At 38.2% G+C, this 23113-nt stretch overlaps 2 protein-coding genes across 9 annotated transcripts in view; both read left to right on the top strand.

The window, feature by feature from the left end:
- gstcd (glutathione S-transferase, C-terminal domain containing) overlaps positions 1-13246 on the top strand; it is a 45106-nt gene extending 31860 nt beyond the window's left edge. For all 3 annotated transcript variants that reach the window (XM_081607808.1, XM_081607812.1, XM_081607817.1), the window contains exons 9-12: positions 2918-3051; positions 7094-7124; positions 10536-10605; positions 12890-13246. In XM_081607808.1, the coding sequence (XP_081463934.1) occupies positions 2918-3051; positions 7094-7124; positions 10536-10605; positions 12890-13062 (408 nt within the window). In that variant the 3' untranslated portion in view covers positions 13063-13246. The remainder of the gene's footprint in view (positions 1-2917; positions 3052-7093; positions 7125-10535; positions 10606-12889) is intronic.
- A 127-nt stretch (positions 13247-13373) lies between these two features.
- The window catches only part of npnta (nephronectin a), a 65787-nt gene continuing 56047 nt past the window's right edge, over positions 13374-23113 (top strand). The window contains exons 1-2 of one of the 6 annotated variants that reach the window (XM_081607831.1): positions 13374-14157; positions 14274-14374. In XM_081607831.1, coding sequence (XP_081463957.1) covers positions 14304-14374 — 71 coding nt within the window. In that variant the 5' untranslated portion in view covers positions 13374-14157; positions 14274-14303. Of the gene's footprint in view, positions 14375-19211; positions 20167-23113 lie in introns of those variants that run through there. The other 5 variants (XM_081607823.1, XM_008412137.3, XM_008412146.3 and 2 more) reach the window with 5 other exon arrangements.

Genomic DNA, 23113 nt, shown 5'->3' with positions numbered 1-23113 from the left:
CATACAGTGGAAACCAGATATTTACATCTGCTGTACAAATAGTTACAGCAGATGTAACCTTTTTTTTTTCACTGTCAGATATTAAATCAGATTAAATATTTCTTATTTTCGGTCAGTTAGGTTTATTTCTACATGCTAATTGAAAGAATGGGACATCATTTAATCTATATGTGTTTTACTGTCTTTAATATTAAAGGTTTTTGTATATTTAGAAGAAAATAGAATAGAAATATCCTTTATTGTCCCACAGTGAGGACATTCAGGTGTAACAGCAGCAAAGTAACAGAACATCGAGGCAAAATATCAGTTTAAGAAAGGTCAAATCATTAACATACGTCAAGCAAAAAAAAAAATAATCTGAGGAGATTTTAGAAAATACTAAAAATAGGTTCAGAACTGACCAATTTCTATTTAAAAATCGAAAGAAAAGTGGGGAGCAGTGCCACATGGATGGTGATCGACAGCACTAAGACCGACCTCCTGGCTCTGATTGGTTGCTTCCAGTTAGCATACTGCAGCTTTAAAGGAAAATTAAAAACGTATTTGTTTAGGGTTGGGTTTAGAGGTAAAATGTGAATACAATTCTGGATAGGGTTAGGAAAGGACTAGTAATTGTTAGGGGAAATGTCTAGGTCATGCATTAAGGCAGTTACTGAAATGAGTGGAAGCCAATGCAAAGTTCTAAAAAGGGTAGAAATACAAACATGTGCATGTGTGTGTACATGATCCATTGAGCTGTTTCTCTTTATTCTCTAATTTTGAGTATTAAGGAGCAGAAAGGTTGTGGAGCTCGAAGGTAATTTGGATTTTATTTCAGCTTAAGCTATTATTGACTGTGCTCATATTTTCTGCTTGTTTACAATTGATTCTACCAGTAGATTTATGTTCGTGGGAACAAAATATGTGCTTTGTCAAATGACTTGCGGCTTTATTGGTTTATAATGGCAAGACTAATGGTGTTAGAACACAGCAAAAAATAAAAGCTTCCAAACCTAAAAAAAGTTTTAAGTGCAATTTGGCAGAAAGTTGTTATGATGAAATATGAGATGATTGCAGGAATTTACTGTTTTTATGCATGGATGGATGCAGAAAGAGGAGGGATTATTTGAACAAAATAGACTATTGTAGCCTTATTATTGCTATGATGTATCTATTTAGTGAACACAATGACACACTGGCAGCTTTTTTTTTTACTTGAGGAAAAATGGATTCATGAAGAATTAGCTTCACAAGTGCCCTCATGCTTAGGGCATACTAATTAACGTTTTCTACCTCCAGACTCTGCAGAGATGGCACTTAGCCATACTTGTTCATACATATGAACACAGCTGCAATAAATTATTTTAAATTAAGCATAATCATTGTGCACATTCAATTAGTAAAACGTAGACATGGACTGTGGAAAGGTTTGGTTATTGCCAATTTAAAGAGATAAAGCATCCCTTAAAAATGATCAAGCAGAAATGTTTTTCTCTTTAAATGCATAAATAATTATCAAAACATGTTGCTCATGCACTTCTGTTTGACTAATGTGGTTTTGTGTCGATAAAGGCAAAGGTCAAAACATTGCATTAGAATTTAGTGCTGTATGACTGATCTACATTAATTATCTACAAAAAGCTGATGCTTGATGGGCTTTTTAGTGTCCTTTAGATGTGTTTGTTGTTACATTAAGCAGGTTTTAAGAGCTGCTCTTCTTGCATCTGCTTGGCTTTTCTTTAGCAATGTCTGGCCCTGGTAAGAAAAATGTATAAATCTGAGTCTGTATTTAGAGAATTCTTTTAAGTTTCTTTCTTTTAAGTCAGTGCACAACTTACCATCTTCTGTGTTAAGTATAAATACTTGTAGAACTTCTTTCATATTTATTTTATCTTGTTAAACTTTAATGACTTTAATGTATTTGAGACTTACAAGACACGAAGTAGTATATAATTGTGAAATAAAAGGAAAAAAAGTGCACTGATTTCAACATATCTTACAAAAAGAAACATTTTAAAAGTTTGTAGTGCTACATTGCAATCTTAGCGTGTTTGTTCTTGTTTGTATGTGACATATTGTTTCTGTGTTTTTCTATTTTGAGTGAAATATACATTTTTGCATCTTAGAGCTCATGCTTCCACAAAAATTATGTGAAACCAATTGTGCATAGGCTCCAACTTGCATACATATTTACAGAGCATTGCCAAATGTCTTCCTGTCTAGACATTACCAGTGACTGAGAGTGGCTTCAGCGATGTCGCTCAGGCTGTCTGTATCTCCCCTTCCCCATGTGGAGGAGGAGCTCCGGCCAGCTGTTCTAATCCCACCCTGATCAGCTCCGAACTTCTGTTGTGTGGCTCTGCTGTCAAGATGTTTTCCATTCAGACTTGCAAACATGACAACTTCTTGACATAGACTTAGCAACCTCAGTGTGCAATGAGAACCTTTGTGGATATTCTCATATAGACATTAATTAATTTACACTCTTTTTAGCAAATTGAAAAACATCTTTTAACAATATATATATATATATATATTTTTTTTTTGCAGATGTGTTTATCTGGAGAAAAAAAATAGCTGGAAGACAGAGACGGGAAACATTCTTGGGTCTTTTAGTCCCCTTCTGCTTTTCCTGATATAAACAGAGCATTACTAATGCAGGGGCAGGTGTTTATCACCATGCACAGTTTACCCACTCAGTGGGAATCTTGATGCATTCGTGCTTCTGCTCTGAAAGCATCATTACTTTTGTTTGCTGGAGCTCCCGATGTCTGCAAGTTTGGAGTTTTACGTGCAGCAGCCTTTATGAAGTAATCAGTGGGGATCAATAATACGTGCTCTGTTTATATTCTTAAAAACAATGTTTTCAATAAGAAAAATGAGACTTTATTAGTTGAATTACACTGTTTGGGTTTTGTCTTTGTCTGCTCTAATGAAGGTTGCCCTCCATGCGTGTGGGATTGCGACAGACATGGTGTTGGAGCACTGCATCCAGGCAGGAGCCGCCTTCATCATCAGTCCTTGTTGCTACGGCTTCATCCAGAATGCAGTCAAGTTCACCTTCCCTAAGAGGTCTGTGCCTTTCCCCCACTCCTCCCTCCAGAGCCACCTCCCTTAGCTATTTCGCCTTAAAATGTTGTTTGTGACCTTGTTAGTCTCATGTCGGATTAATGCTGCCTCCTTTCCCCCCGCCTCCCTTGACTCTTTTTTTTTAGTTTCCTTGTTCAGCCCCTGCTGTCTATTCTTCCCAAATTCATTCTGACTTCATTTCTGCTCTCACATAGAGATAATCTGTCTTGTCGCTGCGTTTTTGTTCGGCTCCCGTTTCTTATCAGCACCGCTGACAGTCTGAGGCAGCGGTGTCACATCACCTCCTCTGCAGGGTCCGTCCCTCACATTTTCAGTCTTCTTGTCAGCTCCAAAGAGGGGCTCTCACTGCAGAGGCGGTCAGGGGTAATATAAATAGACTGGAATGGAAATCTGCTTGAAATCACTCTTGACTTGTGACATGCAATATTCAGTTGAACAGAAAAATGCCCCTCGATCCGGCTGCTTGGACGATGCTGCTCAGTTAGAAGTGAAAGAAAAAAACGCAGCGCACCATCAGACAGTGAGAAACAGGAGGATGCACTGAGCGTAATTGAAGTTGATTGGTTGCTTAATGCTGTTAGAACTTACAGTCATAACAAGGCAGACAGCTGCTGTAACGACTCAATGCGACTGATTGCTGGGAAACAAGGCTGTCGTGTGGGAGAGTGCTGATGTAACGTTGGCGTTTTATGGTGGAGAAGCTGGTGCAGCGAATGATGCTCCAGGCGTCAGGTTGGAAGGAATGCTGCTGTGTGGGATATTTTACTGACTTCTCTTATTCATTCTATGTCAATTTTTGCATTTTTAGAATATATAGAACTATTGTTTGAATACTTTTGTTGAACTTGCAAAAAAAATGTTGCAACCGACAGGTCACACTCATCTTTAAGCTGCAATCCGTCACTTGCAGAGTAATAATTTTCCAATGAAACCTCTCTGCCCGTCTCCAGGTAGTAACACCAAGCTTACATGTCTGAAGCAGCAGGCGACTCTAGTGTTGCTCCTGTAACTCTCTCGTGTGTCAGCCACGTGTTACTATGACATAGTAAGATAATTACGCTTCAATTAGACCATCACCTGTGTCAACTTATCCACTAATTTGATCTTCAGCTAAGCTAGGGGGCCTGGATTTTTTCTTTTCATTTTACCATTTCAAAGGCAAAGGTAAGGGAATATAAAGATAGCTTGTGGTGTGGTAACTCATACAGGTGCTTGTCTCAAGAGCCATCTCGAGTGCCGCACTTTAAAAGTCTCTGTCCTATTCCTATCTTAGTTATTCTGCATTTTTACTCAAGACCATTTAAGACTCCAGCTGCATCAGCTTTTTATTGTTTGTTATTTTCCTTTTACTGCAGCTTAGTGTTAGACTTCTGGCTGCATTTAAGTGCATTTAAGACATTTTCATTTATATTGAAAATGTCCTCCAGATCGACAAAGCACCCTCAGATTCAGAGTGATATATCTCCTTGTTTGATTTGAAGCGTTTCGATTAATAACAGAGACAACCAAGAATGTGTGCATACTTGAAGTTTTAATGGCATTTTTGTCATCAATGCTGAATTAGTCTTATCTTCCAACAGAGGAAGCTTCAATGGACAATGGAGGATGGAAAAGTGATCTGCTCCATTGCCAGTTGTGTTTTAATCTTCTTGGCTGTTTAAGAGAGTAAATTAATCCTTATTCTCCAAATATGTAGTATTGTTAGATTAGCTGCTATAACATTTCTGTACGTGTCAAATCCCTGTGTCTGAGTGGTCCTTTCTAGGGAGCAAGCCACCTTAAATACCTAGTGTGACATAAATAATCCAAGTAAAATTGGACTGTATACAGATATTTGCTATAAGTGACAAAGTCTGGGAAACTGGGAAACACTTTCTGTTTTATTTGAGCATTTTATTCAAATTTGATATTTACTAACAGGAAGCACCATTACAAACATTTAAACAGCCGGAGCAGCATTCAGCTGCTTAGTGCAAGTATCTCTATTTTCTTTTGCCAACTCAACTCTTCATCCTTCATAACTTCTTGTTAGAATGACAGCAAGATGTTTTTGGGACCAATACTAAGATGTTTCTGCAGGCAATATGTGGAAAGGATCTGCACACCTGACTCAGTCAATCATGACACTTTTAGTGTTTTTTTTTTTTTGCTTAGGGTCATATTGCAGGTAGTCATGGGTGCATTCTGCAGGTGTCTACATTCCAAAACGTTTGCAGGCTTTTATGAGCTGTGAAACTCAGCTTCCCATTTATATTAATGCTTCCAAATGTTCCTCCATGTGACCTCTGTGGCTCTTAACCCTTGACACAGCGCTTGTTGAATTTTAATTAACATCAAACATTAACCAAACTTTGTGATGGATAAACTGCATTTTATCCTTCACAAATAAACTGACTTCTTTCCCAGGGAGAAAGTAATTATTCTATGAAATCATGAGCTCTATTTGTGTTTATTTTTATCTTTTTTTTTTTCTTCTAAAATTCATGGTTTATTTGTGAGAGTTTTGTCCATTAAAAATGACTCTCATAAAAAGAGACCACACACACACAGACATGCTCACTCATGTGGCCTGAGCAGCTATAAACATGAAATATATGGCCTTTCAGAAATATTACAATATAATATTCAGCTTTCTTTTATTTTGTGCACGTCGTTTTACAAGTACAGATCCTGATGTTTTATATCTTAATCAAGTTGTTTATTTTCTTTCCACTGAGTCCATTTTTCACAAGTTTGAAATTCCTTGTCACAGATTTTTCAGACAGTCTGGAAGCATCATGTTGGAATAATATCTCTAAATAAATCAGCAGTGCCCAACTGTGGTCCCCACAGCACTCTACCCTGAACGTTTTAGATGGTCCCCTGCTTTAACACACCCGATTCAGATGATTGCAGTTCAATAAAACTCTATTAATTAGCCATCAATTGGAATCAGGTGTGTTGAAGCAGGGAAGCCCCTAAACATGCAGGGCAGTGTATCTTGAGGGCCAGGGTTGGGAAACACTGCTCTAAGCTATTCTTTGACTGGAGTAGAGGAAAATGTTTAGCTGAATTGGAATGACTCGAACCTCATTTCAGTTGAGTTGAGGTGATTTGAGGCTTGTCATACACACAAAATATAAACACACCACAATGATCGCTTTTAATATAAAAGCGAAATTGCACGGTGAAAGCGACTTTCTTCAGTTTAAACTAAGCACAAATTACAGGGAATGTTCCAGAAAAGAGAAAATATTCATTTAGCACCTGCTGTGGTGAGAATGACTATGCTTCAACATCAGAGGCAGACTGGTGCAGTGTGATGGAAAGACTAAAGTAGATCAAATGAGCACTTGTTTCAAACAAGGTACGAAGGATACCAGAGGTACGAACAACAACTTGTTGAACCCTAAAGCCAGTGAGCTGCAGAAGAAGAAGAGCATCTCCTCTTGTTGGTGAAAAACAGGTGTTAGAGCCTATGATTTGGAACAAAATTAGACCATAACAAATTGGAAAAATGTTGCTTGGTACAATGAGTATTTTATTTCAGTGGCAACATTTGAATATTGAGGTCAGAATTTGGAGAACATTGATCAAATTAAGGTTACTGGTGGATGTGTAATGGTTTGGAAAGTATTTTGCTGGCACTCTATGGAGACTGTTATTACAAGCTGATACACCTAATACCTGCAATCACAAATCGTCCCTTAAGCTTTTTACTTTTTTAATATACCAATGGGATTGGTGCTACATTTGCAGACTGACCCTAAGAAAACAAGAACGGTTCCAGCTGTAATGTTTTGCCGCTTGACTTATTTTTTAGCTTTGTGATGATTCTTTAAATATTACCGGATTTGATCAAGTAATATCTTTTGATTACTTCACAAATGCACACAGACAAATAATTACATATTCTCCAGTTTATAAACCTGTGAAGGTGAAAATGACCAAATGTGGCTGTTTATTTTTACAGTCCTCTATTTGCATGGTAAAAACATCATTTTCTCTTATGTACTTTAACACGGTTTGTCTTCTGTTTTTACAGCAAAAGGTTTCAAGAGACTCTCACATCCAAGGTATGCTTTACACTGTGAATACATCTCCAACGATTCAATTTTAGTTTGTACCAAATAAAGCACAATTCTTACAGATTGATTAAATGTTCACATAGATGGGAGCCTTCAGTAACTGCGGGTTTATCTTCCAAATGTCTTCATCTTTACACTTCCTATGTTCTCTTTTTCTTCTCGTAGTTTGATGCTTTTTTGTTGACGTCTCGTATTAACCAAAGTGGAAAAGAAAAACATTCAGTGGTAGAAAATGCTCAAATTTTTGTTCTATACACCTGAACAGCAAATCACTGACCCATTAAAAGCTAAAGATATTCTTATTCTGTAGGTATAAACAGTAAGTCAACATGTCCCAGTTAGACAAGACTCTGAAATTAAAACAAATTAGGAAATATTTGGTTTGAGTTTCACACATAATAAATAAATCCTTTACTTATAAAGTTGAATATATTTGTGTTACCAGTATTTACGGGCCAGTCTAAATTCCATTGTTTTGCTTAAAAAAACAACAACACAGTATTGAGTGTCCTATGGTCATATTCAGCTTAAACGTAATTTCTTTTTTAATATACTTCTCCTGAATGATTAATATATTTCTGGCAAGCTAAAGTTGTATTTATTTATTTTTTTTCTTTTAATCAGACGTGAACAGAGCTAATACTATCTTTACACTGATTTCTGTCTTGGCGAACAAATCTTATGCAGACTTTTACACGGGAGGAGTTCACACCCTCCAGCCACTCAAGCCTTTATCGCTCAGCACAGGCACACTGCTGCTCTTCAGGGAGAGGCTGTCCCAAAGTGATCTATGGGACCTGTCAGAGCCCCCGAGGGGGAAATCTGTGTAAAGTAGCTGCGGGTCCTAACCATGGCAACCTCAGGTTGATGTGTCAAAACACTGAGCCAGCTTCTCTTCCTCGGTGCAGAGCAGGACCCTTACATGGGCTGACTGGCACAGAGAATAGTATACAGTGCCTTGCAAAAGTTTTCATCCCCCTTCAACCTTTTCCACATTGTGTCAAGTTGCAAACACACACACTTTTGTTTGCAATTCTTGACGTGGAAGAAAAAAAAGTGCAGGGTTTTCATTATTTTTGTTTTGTATAAATAAAATATGCATTTATATTCAAACCTCTTTATTCTGTTACCCACAAATGTAACAAAGTGTTGCTATCAGTAGACTCAAAGACTCAACTTGTGTGTATTTTCATTTTGGTATAAACGTAGCTGTTTTACGTGAAGATCTAAGAGATTTGTCAGAGAACAGTTGTGAACTAATGGTGCCATGAAGACAAAGAAACACAGCTAATATTTCAAAGATGAAGTCGCGGAGAGGTTTGTTTGAGGGTTTACGTTAAAATCCCGAAATAAAGAGCCGTGGAGCTCTGCATGTGAAAAGAAGAGCATGGTAACCTGGAGGATTTGCAGAGCTTCACGACTCAGGTGGGATTATCCGCTGGTAAGACCACAACTAGTCATGCGCTCTGTTACCCTAATGGACGAGCTACGGGAAATAAAGAAAACCATCAGTTGACCTGCTTAAAGTTTGTGACAGACATGTAGAGATTGGAGTAGAGATTCAACTTCAAGCACAACAGATTTTATGTTGCTCCATTTCATTTCAATGGAAAGGGTGCAAACATATAAACGCATGGCACACATTTCAGGTTTTTTTTTTCATAAACGAAAATTAAAGCTGTCTATCATAATTTTTTTCTCAACTTTACAATTAGGCACTGCTTTGTGTTGGTCTGTCACATAAAGTCTTCATAAAAAAGTAAAAGTGGTTATAACGGTAAGAAACGTGAAAAAGCTTAAAGCGTATGAATACTATTGTAAGATACTGATTTTCTGAGATTGTAGATTATTACTTTTGTTTTTATCACTGAGAGAAAAACAAGATTAAACAAAATGACAACAAAAGGCGAACTCACAACCTTTGATGCGGGAGCCCCGTAACGGCGCAAACACGTTCCGACAATTTATTTCTTTTGCTGAGTGCAGAGAGCAATGTTCCCTGTGCTTCTGCTCCCAGACACACGCTTGTCTTGTTTTATAGCAGAACCAGCGTTGTCCTTGTGAGCCGAAAGTAGTTAAAGCAAACGACAAGATGCTGACAGATGCTTGTGAAATAAAGGGTTAATGGCGTGAGGTGTTGGTGCTCGGCTCAGACGTAAAGGGCCAGCTCTGCTTTACGGCTTTGCATTCAGCATTTACTCTGCACTGTGAAAAATGGGATCAATTAAAGCAGAGGCAGCTTAGAGATGACTTACTGCTCTGCTGAATCGCTTGTTACATGAACCATACACAGGGAGAAGCTTAGAAGGGGAAAGCGTGTCCTTTGTTTGGAAATAAATTACCTGGGTTCATGTGGTTGTGTTAGGAAAGCTGACAGGGATGCACATATTTCACTCCTAGGGGGAGTCAGCCGTATTATTTCCTGTGTGGCAACTATTTTTAACAAACGTATAAATTAGAAACATGTCACCTGGAAATGATTACGAGCAAACAAACAGCTGCAAGCCGGATCCATGTCACAATATCTAATGACATGTAATATGGAAAAGGCAGACAGAGTGACTGCTGCTGGCTGGGGTTTGTACATGGCAACAACCACTAATGGAGGCTTGTTAGCTAGTCTGGTTGCTAATGTTGGAGCCGCAGGTTTGGTGTGTGCTGGCTTTGATTTTGTTGTGTGTAAAAATAACCACGTCAAGGAATGTTGAGCTTTTATGAGCCGACAGATTTACGACGCGTCGAGGTAAGACATCTCATTTTCGGGATCGTTCCCTCATCACTGAGCTGAGTACGCCGGGTGAGATTGCAATGTCACTTTTTGCCACTGTTTATACAGATTTACAAAACCGCGCCATGTCTCCAGTCTCGTCTGGTGGACTTTGTTTTGACTCCACAGTTGCTAGGCAGGTCTAATAAGATGATTGTTAGGATACGTTCTTCGGATACATTCTTGACAAAAGAATTACTGCTTTCTCTCTGCAATCATGTTTTGCTGCCATTACAACAGGAAATTCTTGTAGTTTTATGGGCACAGTGTCTTGACGGATACTTAGGTCCAGTAAATGCAAACTTGTGTGCTAAAACAGACAGACTCCTAGCTTACGGTGCCTAACCATGCGATGTGCTAAGAATGTTTCCCGCCTCACAGGCGAAACATGCCGAGATCTGCATCGTGGCTGTGCACAGATTCAAGCAGGTGTAGGCTAAAGTAGGAGTAGTAGACAAGCAAAACTAATCCATTCATTCATCTTGGTTTCACTGAATTCTTTAAATGTCTGAAATGCGTGGCTTTGTTGTGCCTGCTGTTGCAGCCTTGAGGTATATGGTTTCAAAAGTTGGTCAAACAAGGTAAAACGGTATTTCCAGATTAAACGGTTATTTTTCACCTGTCTTCCACAGGAGCACATGATCCTTTGCCGCTTTGCAGATCAGACTGCGGTCCAGTTGCCACCTGAGAGGCGCCTCATTGGTACTGTTCATAATCTGCTCTTTTATCCCATCTTGTCTCCATAATGCAAAACATTTGTGGCGTTAAAGTATAAGGATTCCTACTCTCCTTTTAGTTAATATCATTATTTATTATGGTGAACTGTGAATAATTTTTGCACTTGTTTCTTTAACTTTCTTGACTTGTTTTTTTTGTTTTTTTTTTTTTCAAGCATCAAGTATTTTGTCTTGTTTGTTCCAAGAGATATTTTTTTCTCTCTCTCTGTTTTCTTAGCTGGGATTAATTCTTAGAATCTCTGTATAGAAGTTTTCTACGGGGTCTTACAATAGATCATATCAATTTTAAGTCCTAGAAAATCTGTTGTTGGGGTCAACGATGCACGGTCACTGTGCATCTGCTTGTAGCCATTTCCACTTGTCTGAGGTCCTAATGTAAACACCGAGTTGAGAGGGCGTGGCCAGCAGCAGCTTGAACTGACCAGGTGAAATCTCAGTTGAACTGGCTTCAGTTTAATGCAGTTCATTTCACTGTAAAATACTGTTCAGTTGATTTCAACTCAAAATGAGAGAACATTAAATTAATTAGAAAATTAGATTAATTAGAGAAAAGTCCTTGTATTAGCTGGACCTTGAGATTTTGCTTTCATTTATCAGCATTTTTCATTTTGTGAGAAATCTATTGCTGAGAGCCATTTATTAAATTTCCTGTAGTTGTACATTGATTCAATTATCAATGCACAACTGATGACTGTTGTGAACAGAATGGTATAAGTCCACTCTGTTCTATTGTACTCATTTGATGTTTTACACTGTAAACATGTCTTTATTCACATATTGCAATCACCTCACTAGGATGCTTTAATCTTGTGAAATGTGTTAAAAACATCTGACACAGCAAAAAAAAAAAAAAAGTAACTGAAACGAGCAACTGCCGGATCAGAGTCCCATTCAGATGGAAGCGTGAAACCTCCACTCCTGTGCTGGATCTTTACTGAGAACTGTTTTCATTATGCTAAGTACCCTTTTTCAAGCTGATAGCTTTCCACTTTATCAAAGCTTCATTAAATCAGAAAAGCTCCCCAGGGTTCTTGAATCTGAAGCCTTTTTTTTTATGTATCTGACACCACCTGTCACTGCTCTCTTCTATCAGATTACAGAACATTTTCTTCTTATCTTTCCTAAGTCTGCTAGTCAGGCTTTTACCATCAAAGCAGCATGACAATAAACAGTGTCTAATTTAGGTGGGAGTTTTTTTTTTTTTTTTCTGTGACGAGACTAAATACATAAAATAAAGACCTGAACTAGATATGTGAAAATAAATACTCACGTTGCATAGGTTAGGAGTTGAGTTAAATTGGCATCTGATCCTCCACAGCCCAGCTCATGTTGATACGGCACAAATATTGCAAATTGTCAATTAATGAATTAATGTCAAGAGCTTCTCCTGATCCCAACATATTTGATGTGATTAGCAGTCTAATCACATGGGGGAAATGTTTAGCTCTCTGGTATTAAGTCAAACCTGCTGTGTTTGAAGGAAGAGGAATGATGAGTGGGACTAGAAGAACCTTATTTCTACATTAAAGTTCAGAGGCAGAAGCATCACAGCATGGGCCCAATTTATGACCAAATATACAGAATAACTTTTTGGGGTCAATAGAGGATTTCATTTACTATAAAAATATTGATCAAGTGCTTCTTTACTCAGCCTTAACACAGAAGAACGGTTCTGTCACAAAGCTTAAAAGAGGAGCCTCCTGTCCTTCACAAATGATCATTTAAAGTCACACATTTCCGGCTCACATATGTCATCATTTGTCAAATGCTTATTTACTTAATTAACATGTTAATTGGTTTTGTGTTTTTCTGTATTGCAAATATTCTGTCTTTCTAAATTGAAATTCACTTTCCATAATAATTAGAGAATTGTTATGGTAATAGTTCTCTAATTATCACCATAATAGTGATTATGGTAATAAGTATTACCATAATTATTGTTAATTGTGGTAATAATAATTACCATAATTAACATAATTACCATATGGTAATTTGTTTGTAATTACATTTTGCCAGAAAGCTTATAAAATCAGTGATAGTTAAATTATGGCATTCCCCTCTCCAGACACTAATAAAACCAATAAATAACCATATTTGACTTTAACCGTCACCACCCAGTTTAGGACTTGATTGGTCATCTTGCAAAGCCTGAATTTCTACTGGATTTCAAGCAAAAAATGTTTGTTGTCTCGACTCTTGATTTGGTGATAAACAGCAGCATTTCATCGTTTTTATTTGTGCCAACGCAGGAAAACACTGCATGGGCTTGGTGGACTTGGACCGGGCTTGGGCTGCAGAGACTCACGGGTACTCGGTTCAGGTGATGACCATGGAGCCTGAAAGCTGTTCGCCGAAGAACAACATGTTGCTGGGAAGGCCGCCGCAGAGGACTGCAGAGCCAGCTGGACACGTCGATGCATAATCAGGACTGCGAGCTCTGCTGCACAGCCGAGCGTCTCCAGAATCGTTGAAATTGATGCCGGGTCTCGCATTGGCAGAAGCTTTTCTTTTAGATATCCGTTTTCATGCCGTCTTGGTTTCATGAAAGGTGGAAAATGTCAAACTGCATTTTTAAAAGTTAAAAATAAACTTGGAACCAAAAAAGATGGGAGGTGTTTTTCTTTGAACTGGGAGTTTGTCAGAGACACTCTGCCACCAATTCGCAGTGCCATGATTGTGTTTTTGCTGACGATGTGTGATCACTTACTTTGTTAATTAAGCAAATCAAACGTCCGCACTTGCAGACGATCTGCATAAGCAGTCGGCGCCTTCTGATTAACTGCGGGGGAAATCTCAGAGCTGCGAGACTCATCTGCAGGTAAAGATCAACTAGGGAATACCTTCGGCACTATCTCACCCTCACTTCTGTGTGTTTTAATCAAGTAGTGGCAGAGAAGCACCTTTAGAGGCAAAAAGCAGCTTTCAGCTCCAAGTGGTTACGTTTAAATGAAGTCTTGGTGTAATTCTGTGGAGAGAGTGAATATTTCTCATAAAAGATACGTAAATGGTCCAGCATCCTGCAAAAGTACTCGCATCCATTGAATTTTTACAGATGTTGATGTATCTGCAGATGTTAGATTTTTATATGATGCACTGCATGATTGTGAGTTGGTAGTAACATAATCTTTTTAAACATTTCCGCAGGTAGAATCTGAAGAGTGCTATAGGCCCTACTATCCCCCCCACCTCCCTAATTATTTTAAGATCAAGCCTTGCTGTTTTTTCTTTTGCTTTTGTTCTGGACTTTGACTGGGCCATTTTTACATGTCTTCAATTGACTCACATGGTTTGATTGTTTCGTTGTAACTCTGACTATATGTTCACTGTATGTGTTTTTCTACTACAGTATTAATCTCTGACCCAGTTTTAGGTCTTTTTTTGCAGGTTTATATCAGGACTGCCCTGTTTAGCTCCATCCATCAGTTCTGACCAGCTTTTCTGTCCTTGGAGAAAATCATCCCCACAGCATGATGATGCCACTCCCTGTGGCAATGATGACTTCAGCATTTAAGCAGTGGTATTGGCTAAATTTCCACTTTTGAGAGACAATTTTTTTTCCCTTTGCGTTTTATAAAGATCATATTTCTGAACTTCAAGACTTCTAATTGTCCTGTCTGGATTCTCCTACTGAAGCTGTGGGGTTCTGGAGCACCTTAAACTACCATGATCCTCTTGGCTGCTTCACTGAGTAGGTCTCTCCTGGCCCAGCGCATCAGTTTAGGTGGCCACGTTTGGTAAGTTTGCAGTCGTACCATACTTTTCCATTTCTACAAATACATAGCACACATTTTAGATTTATATTTTTTTACGTATTTCTTCCAATTAACAAATGTGTTGGTTTCTTACACAAACGTTTGTGGATCTGACAAAATATGTCAAAAAATAAATAAACTGATTCCTTTTTCTATCCACTGTGTACGTCCCCTATCTTATATTCAGCAGTATTTATTAATTAATGATTGTGCCAAAAAGATTGGTGTGCTTGGTAACTTTTAGATAGAGAGGATTTGGGGGAGATGCAGGTCTCCAGCATCTGTACTCATCTGAATTCTGTCAGCAGAGTCAGTCTGTCCCGAAGTGAATCGCCACAGACACAGCTTGTTTCAAGGACTGGGATTTTTACTCAAGAGGAGGCGTCTGACTCCCTGTTCACGTTTGTGACTCTGCAGGAGCATACGCAGGTGGCGTGACTAGAAGCCTGCATCTAAACCTGTGAAATTGCCAGATTTAAGCTGAAGGGAAGATATTGGAGGTTGACCGGGGTGCCTTATTATTGCAGGTGGAGTGGATTAGTTGATTTCACTTTTAAACAAGGATTGTTCTCTTGAAGCTTTTCAGTGAGTGCATCACGCGGATGTGCTAAGACCTCGATATTATTCCGAAACTGGATAATTAACATTTCTTTTAGTGTCATTTTCGAAGCCGAGTCAAGAAGATTATTTGCTTTTGTCTAGAGTAATCTGGTGCTTTGTGCAAATTGTTTTCAGAGAAAACAGCCATTTCGTATGTGAGTAGTTTTTATCCAGAAGATCTCCATAATCAGATGTGTGGATACCAGATTTAGCTTTCAAAAAGGTTTTGCAACAAAACTAATCCAGCTTCCCAAGTTGTAACAGTTTATCCACCAGCCCACCTTTTTTTCTTTTTACTGATACCCCTGTGCTGTAAACAGTCCGTCGTTCTATACGTAGGCCCCTATGTATAGATCTGCTCTTTTGTGATCAAGCAGATAAGAGCTTTCCAAATTAACAATTTATATGTTGTTTACGTTGCTTGGTTACTAAAGTAAGCATGCAAAAAGTAAAAAAAAACAAAAAAACTGCTGCTTTTTGTTGTTTCTGCAACATGTATGCGCTTTCATGTTAAAAAAAAATTACTTAAATCTGCAAATTATTGTTCATATGTTGTTTTTTTTCAAGTACATTTTAGATTATATTTCTTATCTCTAAAGTTTTCTTGCACCAAGAATTGTCTGGTAACCTCTGATTGGCCGCTTTTTCGGTTCAGCTGACCAAAATTGGTGATAAGAAGGTTAATTGGACACATTGTGCATAAGCACTTCCAGATATCATTAACAACATTTCTGAGTGTGTGCTCTTTAAAGTAAAAGTATGTTACAGCTAATTTAAATACTAGTTTCCAGAGAAAGTGCAGAGATGTAAAAAGCTGTTGGGGTGGTTGGACTATAACGTATCTAGATGTTCAGATACGTCTGCCTTTATTCAAGCAACAGTAAATAATAAATACTTTATTAGCTGCACCAATCCCTATAACCACATTGATTGCTAATATAACTTGCCAAATACAGTCTAAAGTGTAATTTCCGTTACAATTTTCATTATTTTTCATATCATCTGATCTCAAAGTGCCTTCATGTTGTCTCTGCTACAATCAATCATTAACAGTTGCTAATGTGAGCAGAAGGCTAGAAAGAATCATTTTCAGTAATGTTCAACTTGTGCTTCAATGATTTGTAACTTCTTATGTCATATTTCTGGAAGAGAAATACAAAAAGGCTAAAACTGGTATCAGCAGGACTCTCATTCCATGCATAATATGGTAAAGCCTCTGAAAAGCTCTCTCAGTGACAAACTATTGCACCCTAACTGTGCAAAGGAGCAGTAGTCCTTCCTCTCTGCAGCTGTCAGACTTTACAATCAGCACCTCTCCCAGAAGACCACGATATAGAGCAATAGTTCAAATTCCCCCATGTGCAATTTACAGCTAAACTTGTTATATTCCCTTCAATATGCATCCACTTACTTTTTTCCTCTTTTTTCCATCTCTCCTTGAACAGAGCCATACCTTCATATGCAGCCTTTGTATGATGCATGCTAGCATTTATATATTGGTGCACTTTGTGTGTTTACATATTTACATAGCATTTAGCCTCGCAAATGTGTACAACTATTCCCTTTTCTAGTTGGTTGGTTTCTGTTGTTTTTCTTTCTCTCAGACCTCTTCATTTGGCATTTGGATAGCTTATACACTCCTGCAGAGGTGGCATTTCCCAATTTCCCAGTTGTGGATTAAAATCTGTGGTATTCTGCTATTATGTTATACATTTTTAGGGAGCAATCATATTCAAATTTTCAACTGCCACATTCCTTAACCAGAAAAAAAAACACCTGCACTTTTTGTGACTATGAATAATATACACCCCCCCCCCACCCGAAAAAAAAAAAAAACACCAGTTCTGTGTTTTAGAGGGACAACATAGCGCTTAAGACGTAAATATGGTGCAACTCTTTTAGGCTTAATTTTGAAACAGCTCACCTAAACAGGACAGCCCTCCTGTCATAAGTCACAGATGTGGTCTACTCATTTTAAATGACTTACTAGAGCCTTAGTTGGTTACTCAGTCTCATACATGATCTCCTATAATGTCATCCCTTATTTCTGTGTAGCACAAGAGTTTAACATTTCAAGCTCTCTGTCTACTCAATGAACCCTGTTACATCAAATAGTTTATTTTATGTAGGTTTATAGAAGACTAGGACTGGGTAGGTATTTCAAATTCATTCAAAAGCAATAAGGCAACTAGTTAAACATTTGGGAAACTGGAAATAAACCAAATCAAATCAATAAAAATAAAAAACACAAATAAAACACTTGTCACAGTAGAAAATGTTTCTGAATTTCTCTAGGTGTGTAGTATTAAAGTATTTGATTTTCAACAGTTTCCGCATCCTCGTGTTTTTTTTATTTACTTTATGGTTTCTTTGCCCCAGATAAAGCGGTAGAGGGAGGATGGATGGATGGATGGATGGATGGATGGATGGATGGATGGATGGATGGATGGATGGATGGATGGATGGATGGATGGATGGATGGATGGATGGATGGATGGATGGATGGATGGATGGATGGATGGATGGATGGATGGATGGATGGATGGATGGATGGATGGAATATTTAATACCATTTAATATTTTTGATTCAGTGTAAGTCCATTTATATGTTTTTATTTAGTTTGGCCAAACCTGCTCTTTAAAATTTGCACATTCAGAACCTCCACATTTATCCTCTGGGCTGTCGGTAATGAGGCATGATTTGGCCAGTCTGCATAACCGGTTTCTCAGTTTTTAATGTAATAAATCACAGTGCGACATGCTTTCACTTTGTGATCGATCATCTAATTACACATAATCAACTTTTCTCCAAAACCTTCCATGTCAAACTTCAGTGCCACCACATTGACTAAGATTCATCACCAGAATAAGTGACAGGCTGTAACAACATGAACTGTGACAGAAAGCCAGTCAGGTCTTTGATCAACCAACAGTATGCTAATACTATCAAAACATCTTCCCAATTTGTCCTCTTCTCCAGGATGGTACACGATTTATCTCCACACTGGGTTGTTTTAAGGTAGTTTGTTACAAGTAGATTGCTGTCAAAGCTGAAAATGAGATGGTTGCTGTGATTTTGTTCTCTGTGCTTTAGAAAATGTGGCGCTCTGATGGGTTGGCTAAAATTTAGTAATTGCTTAGGCTCAAAAGCACCTAATGCACCACTGGTGCCAGCCAATAGTTTTCCGCCAGTTTTTATAATCACAGGAGGTTTTGCAAGTTTGCAAGAAATGAATTCATTGTATGAATGTTTTTTTTTCTTTTGCAATCACTTTATTAGGTAAATGGCACATCAAAAAAAGTGTTCATTTTTGACATGTTTTTTTTTGTTGCCTGATTTGATTTGATTTTTTTGTTTTTTGTTTGTAAAGCTTACTTGAACACAAATAACATAGAGGGAAAGAGATGGAATAAGATACTAATTTCCTTCCCTTTTTTAAATAAATATTGATCTAAATAATTTTGAGCTTTGGTAACAACTTTCTTCTGCTGTTGGCACATTTTAGAGAAGTATACCACTAAATACATCAGAGGAGCGCAGAGAGGCAGAATTTATTTACATAATTTATTAACATCTCAATACATCACATTTCCTCAATGTGATGTATTGAGAACCAGGGTTGAGAAACACTGGTCTCAATCAAGGCTTTGCATAAACCCTAACTAACTTATGTCTAAATGAGATGTATGCATAGCCTCAACGCTGAAATCAAAGCCAACGTGACATACATGGCATTTGACAGTTGCACCCCTTCTGAGGCATACATTTTTCACTTCTCCAAAATATTTGACAGTCTGCTTTAACTGGTGATCAAATACTGTATACTAATGTTAAAGATGCAGGAAGGCGATCCTGGAGTGCCGTTTACCCAAGGCAGCATATCTTCCAATGTGCAGGTAACAGCAACATTGTTGTACCCAATCACAGCTCTGTAATTGGGTACAACAATCATTGTCCCTGGGACAGAGATTGTAAAAAAAAAGCTTTCTTTGCAAAAAAACAAAACAAAAAAAACCCTACTTTAATACTATGAAGATCCTCGTTAGTATATGTTGAGGTTCTTAAATTCTTAAGGTTCACAGATTATTGTAGCAGATGTATTTTCTGCATTGAAAGAAAGTAAAAAATAATGGAAATAACTAAAAGTGGAGTTATTTTACAATTTTGGCTTAAATTTTGAAATGTCATCCATGTCATGAGAAGCACACTCCGTCTTATTTTGTTAAAACAGGAATGAGTAAAAATTAGAGCCTCAAAAAGCTTTTATCTGAAGACTGCATTGATATAAGTACAGTAATCAAGTACGTTTGAAATAAATATGAATATGAAGACGTTAATGTAAAAAAAAAAAAAACAACTAAATGTGTATATTTCAAATTTCTTCTTTGGACAGAAAGCTTCGTACCTGAATCTCGTCTACATCCTGGGAGTGTGCTAACCAGTTCTATGGTAACAAATGGACGCTACATCAGAGCGTCCATTTGTAACTTTTTCTCCCACATACATCATTTCCACTGCATCTACTTTCCTCTCGTGAGTGCTATCTACCTGGGTGGCCGCGTGCAAGTGCGTGCCTCTGCAGGCTATGCAATTAATTAAAGCACTTCTAAAAAAAAAAAAAAAACTGGCGCCCCACGTGCTGCACAGGTTGCGTGCTTGCGCGGATTTTTCTACAAGGTGCTGGATTAACGCATGAAGGTAGTTAGGGGTCAGCCTGCTGAGCTTGTTGCGAGTTTGGAGAGACCGCTACCTGAACTTGTGAGAAAGGAGAGAGAGAGAGAAGGGAAGGGAAGGGAGGAGGGAAGAAGGCTGTGCGCTCTTCTCCCGGCAGAGTGCGTCCCGCTCACGCACACTCAACGGGACTCGCTCTGCTTTCAGGCATTAAGCTAGATTGTCTTCCCCGCTCCTCCTGCTGGATATCGCGGATGAACAGTTTAACGAACGCAGGCAAACTCTTCCCACCCGACAACATTCAGGCTCCAGCGCACAACCCGCTCTGTTTTAAATACTCTGCTTTTGCTTTGGTCACCTTTTTCCCCCACCCGGTCCTTTTTGGATTACGGAGCACCGAGATCACACTGGGCGCGTAAACTATGGAAATCATCCAATTGTGGATAAAGTTGTTGGTGTTTTACTGTTGCTGTTTTGGAGCAAGTGCAGACTTCGATGGCAGGTAAGGGTCACTTTAATGCAGCGATGTTTTGGTGAAATTGCATGTTCGATCTTTTGCGTGTTTTGCACCTGAACACAGTCAGCAGGTTGTTCTGTGAGGCTTTCAAACTGAAACATCAGTTTTACAGTTTCTCTGCTGAAACATCCAAGGTGTGCTCGAACCGAGGCATCGGCCAAATCCTTCCAAACGTGTGTGCGCGTCTTGGAAGACACGCTGTCTTTTTTTTTTTTTTGTCGGATCGGAAGCACAGTTTACATTCGCAAAAGTCACGCCGAGCGGCTCTTGTCTTGTGCAGAGGCTGATTTAAAAAAAGTGATGAGAGAGGACACAACCCGGTGCTTCATGTTCAAACACGATTTCCACCAAGTGTTTGTGAGAAGACGCCAGACACCAAAAGAATGCACCTTTTAGAGATTCCGATCTGCCTGTGGGTTCATCTCAATTAAAGCTGTTTGCTTATTTTTTATTTTTTTTTATCTTTTACAATTTTGCACAATGTGGTACACGTTTCTGCACACCCCCTCCTTCTCCTACATTCCTATTTTGAGAAACTGCTTTGATTGGCATGGCATCCAAAGTTCACTTTTAACAGCTCAAAAGAAGTTACTTGTGTAAAATCAGAACAATACATCACTTCTCACTAGCCATATTGAGATGGCTTTAAGGAGCTCAGACAAAGAGACCGATTGTCATCCATCCAAACGGAGAAAGTTACACAAAAAACCCTCGCCAAACTCTCTCTCTCACAGATAAGGTCACTGAGTAATTATTTTCCTCTCGTGTGTTGCCCCAGTTTTCATTCCCCATGGTAACCACAAAGTTTAACTTATTTTATAGGGATTTTTGCAAATCTTTTGGGGTGTGCCTCTATTTGGTTTGCACATCTACAGAAAGACATGTATGTCTCTTCTTTGCCAAATTGCTCAACTTCAGTGAACTCAAACGGAGAGCTTGTAAAAATATACATTTTGAAGTCTTGCCTCTGATTTTAATGTAGGCGTGGACTTTGACTAAGCATTCCTAAAACATGGATCTATGATTTAGTGCATCTAATTGTAGATCTGGCTGCATGTGTGCAGTCTTGCTGGAAGGTGAATCTTCACTGTCCAAAGTCCTTTTCAACCTCTGACTGTTTTTTTTTTTTCTTGTTGGCCCTTCTCCCATTCATCCATCTTCCCATCAACTGTGACCAGCTTCCCTTTCAAGAAAAGCATCCGTGTTGGTTCATTCTTATCAGAAACTAATTTGTCAGAAACAGAAGCATGAGGGATTTGACATTTAGTTCAAAATACAAGTTACTAAATTGACACAAGGCAATTCTCATTTTGTGGCTGAAAAAAGATGAGCAGAAATTTAAATTAGGCTTGATTTTCTTATCACATTAAAATAACCAAAAAACTAAACAAAGCCATCAAACAACTATCTTGGCTATTGTCCTACTGTGCAATTGAAAAAAAAAAAAAATCTCACTCCCAGCACAGTCTGGGATTTCTCCCCTTGACTCCGGTTGATTTTTACCGGCCCAATCAGCGAACAGAAGGAGATGTTGTGAACGGTGACATTGACTTTCTGCGCTGTTTTAGAATTGTGGTCTGCCTGTAGTTCTGACAATGACAGCGGAGAAAGTTCATTGTTCGTGAACAATTAGGGCTGTGTAATAACATCGATTTTGCAATATATATCGATATTTTCTTTCCTAAAAAAAAAATCGATATTCATCCGCAAGTATCGTAACATCCAACTGTCACCTTGCTCACTCACTGCTTGCTTTACCAGGAGAGTGATTAGGTCATCAGGCTTAGAGTGATTCCTTCAGATGTTAAGTGTCAAGGTTAAAACGGTATTATTTACTTTACAAATGCATGTAAGCTACAGTTTGTACTGTTTCAATTAAAAGAAACATGTTTTCTCACCACTTCTTTAATTCATTTTGTCCAGCTGTCGACTTTAAGTCTGTGTCCATGTCCAACCAGAGCCAGGTATTGTGTAGTTGGTGCTTTTAATCAGTTTTCAGTTAAATTAGTTCAATCCAACTCTATAACTGTCACAAAATGTCACCAAAATTACTCTGTCCCTCTAAAATCTTTCAGAAAATCTCAAAAGTGTATTAAATTGTATCGTTTACGGAATATCGCGATATATATCGTATTGTGAGCAGAATATCATGTATTGTATCGTATTGTGAGATTATTGCATCACTACAGCCCTAGTGAACATATTAAATTAACATTAACAGCCACCTCGTTCAGTTTGGCACTTCTATCTATATGAAGTGAAGTGTTAATTTTTTTTTTTCTGGTGTAATGTTTTACATGCTGCCCAAAAATTGGAATTCCCATATAATCTTATCGGGTCGTCTACTTCAAAGTTTTTTTGGTTTTTTTTCCCCACATCTTGTTATAAAATGTAAAAAAATATGTCCAAGAGGATGTTAATTATTTTTGCAAGGCACAGTATCCCTCTCAGGCGGACTGAACTTCAGAGCAGAATCTTCCCATGCATTCAAGGTTTTGCAAATTAACAATTTATTTGACGAATATTTGAGCTAATTTCAATTTAAATGACTTCAAAGAACCCTGAGAGACATTGTCATTCCACCTATTAATTTATTTATTTTTTGACATAAGAAGGTGTGTATGTCGGTTATTTTTCAAAGCTGAGCTCCTTCAACCCAGTTTCTGCTTCAAATAAACCCATTTCTGAATAAGCAATTAGGAGATCAAAGGCTTCAGCCAGCCAGAAATTTGTGTTTCTGTGTGAGACAGAATGGAGGAGAGAAGCTGGAAGTGGGTTAACATTTGCCACTGCATACCTGCATATTACAGATGTTTTTTTTAAGGCTATTTTTCTTTCTAATAATCAGAGCTAATATCTGTCTGACAGGGCTCATCAGGAGACTTTATTTCATGCGCTGCCTTTGTGAAGTAATCATTTATTTCAACCTTCA

This window comes from Poecilia reticulata, chromosome 1 (assembly GCF_904066995.2).
Source record: "Poecilia reticulata chromosome 1, P_reticulata-male-v2, whole genome shotgun sequence".
NCBI lineage: Eukaryota > Metazoa > Chordata > Actinopteri > Cyprinodontiformes > Poeciliidae > Poecilia > Poecilia reticulata.
The sequence above is the reverse complement of the archived record's forward strand: the minus strand, read 5'-3'. Positions and strand labels throughout refer to the sequence as shown.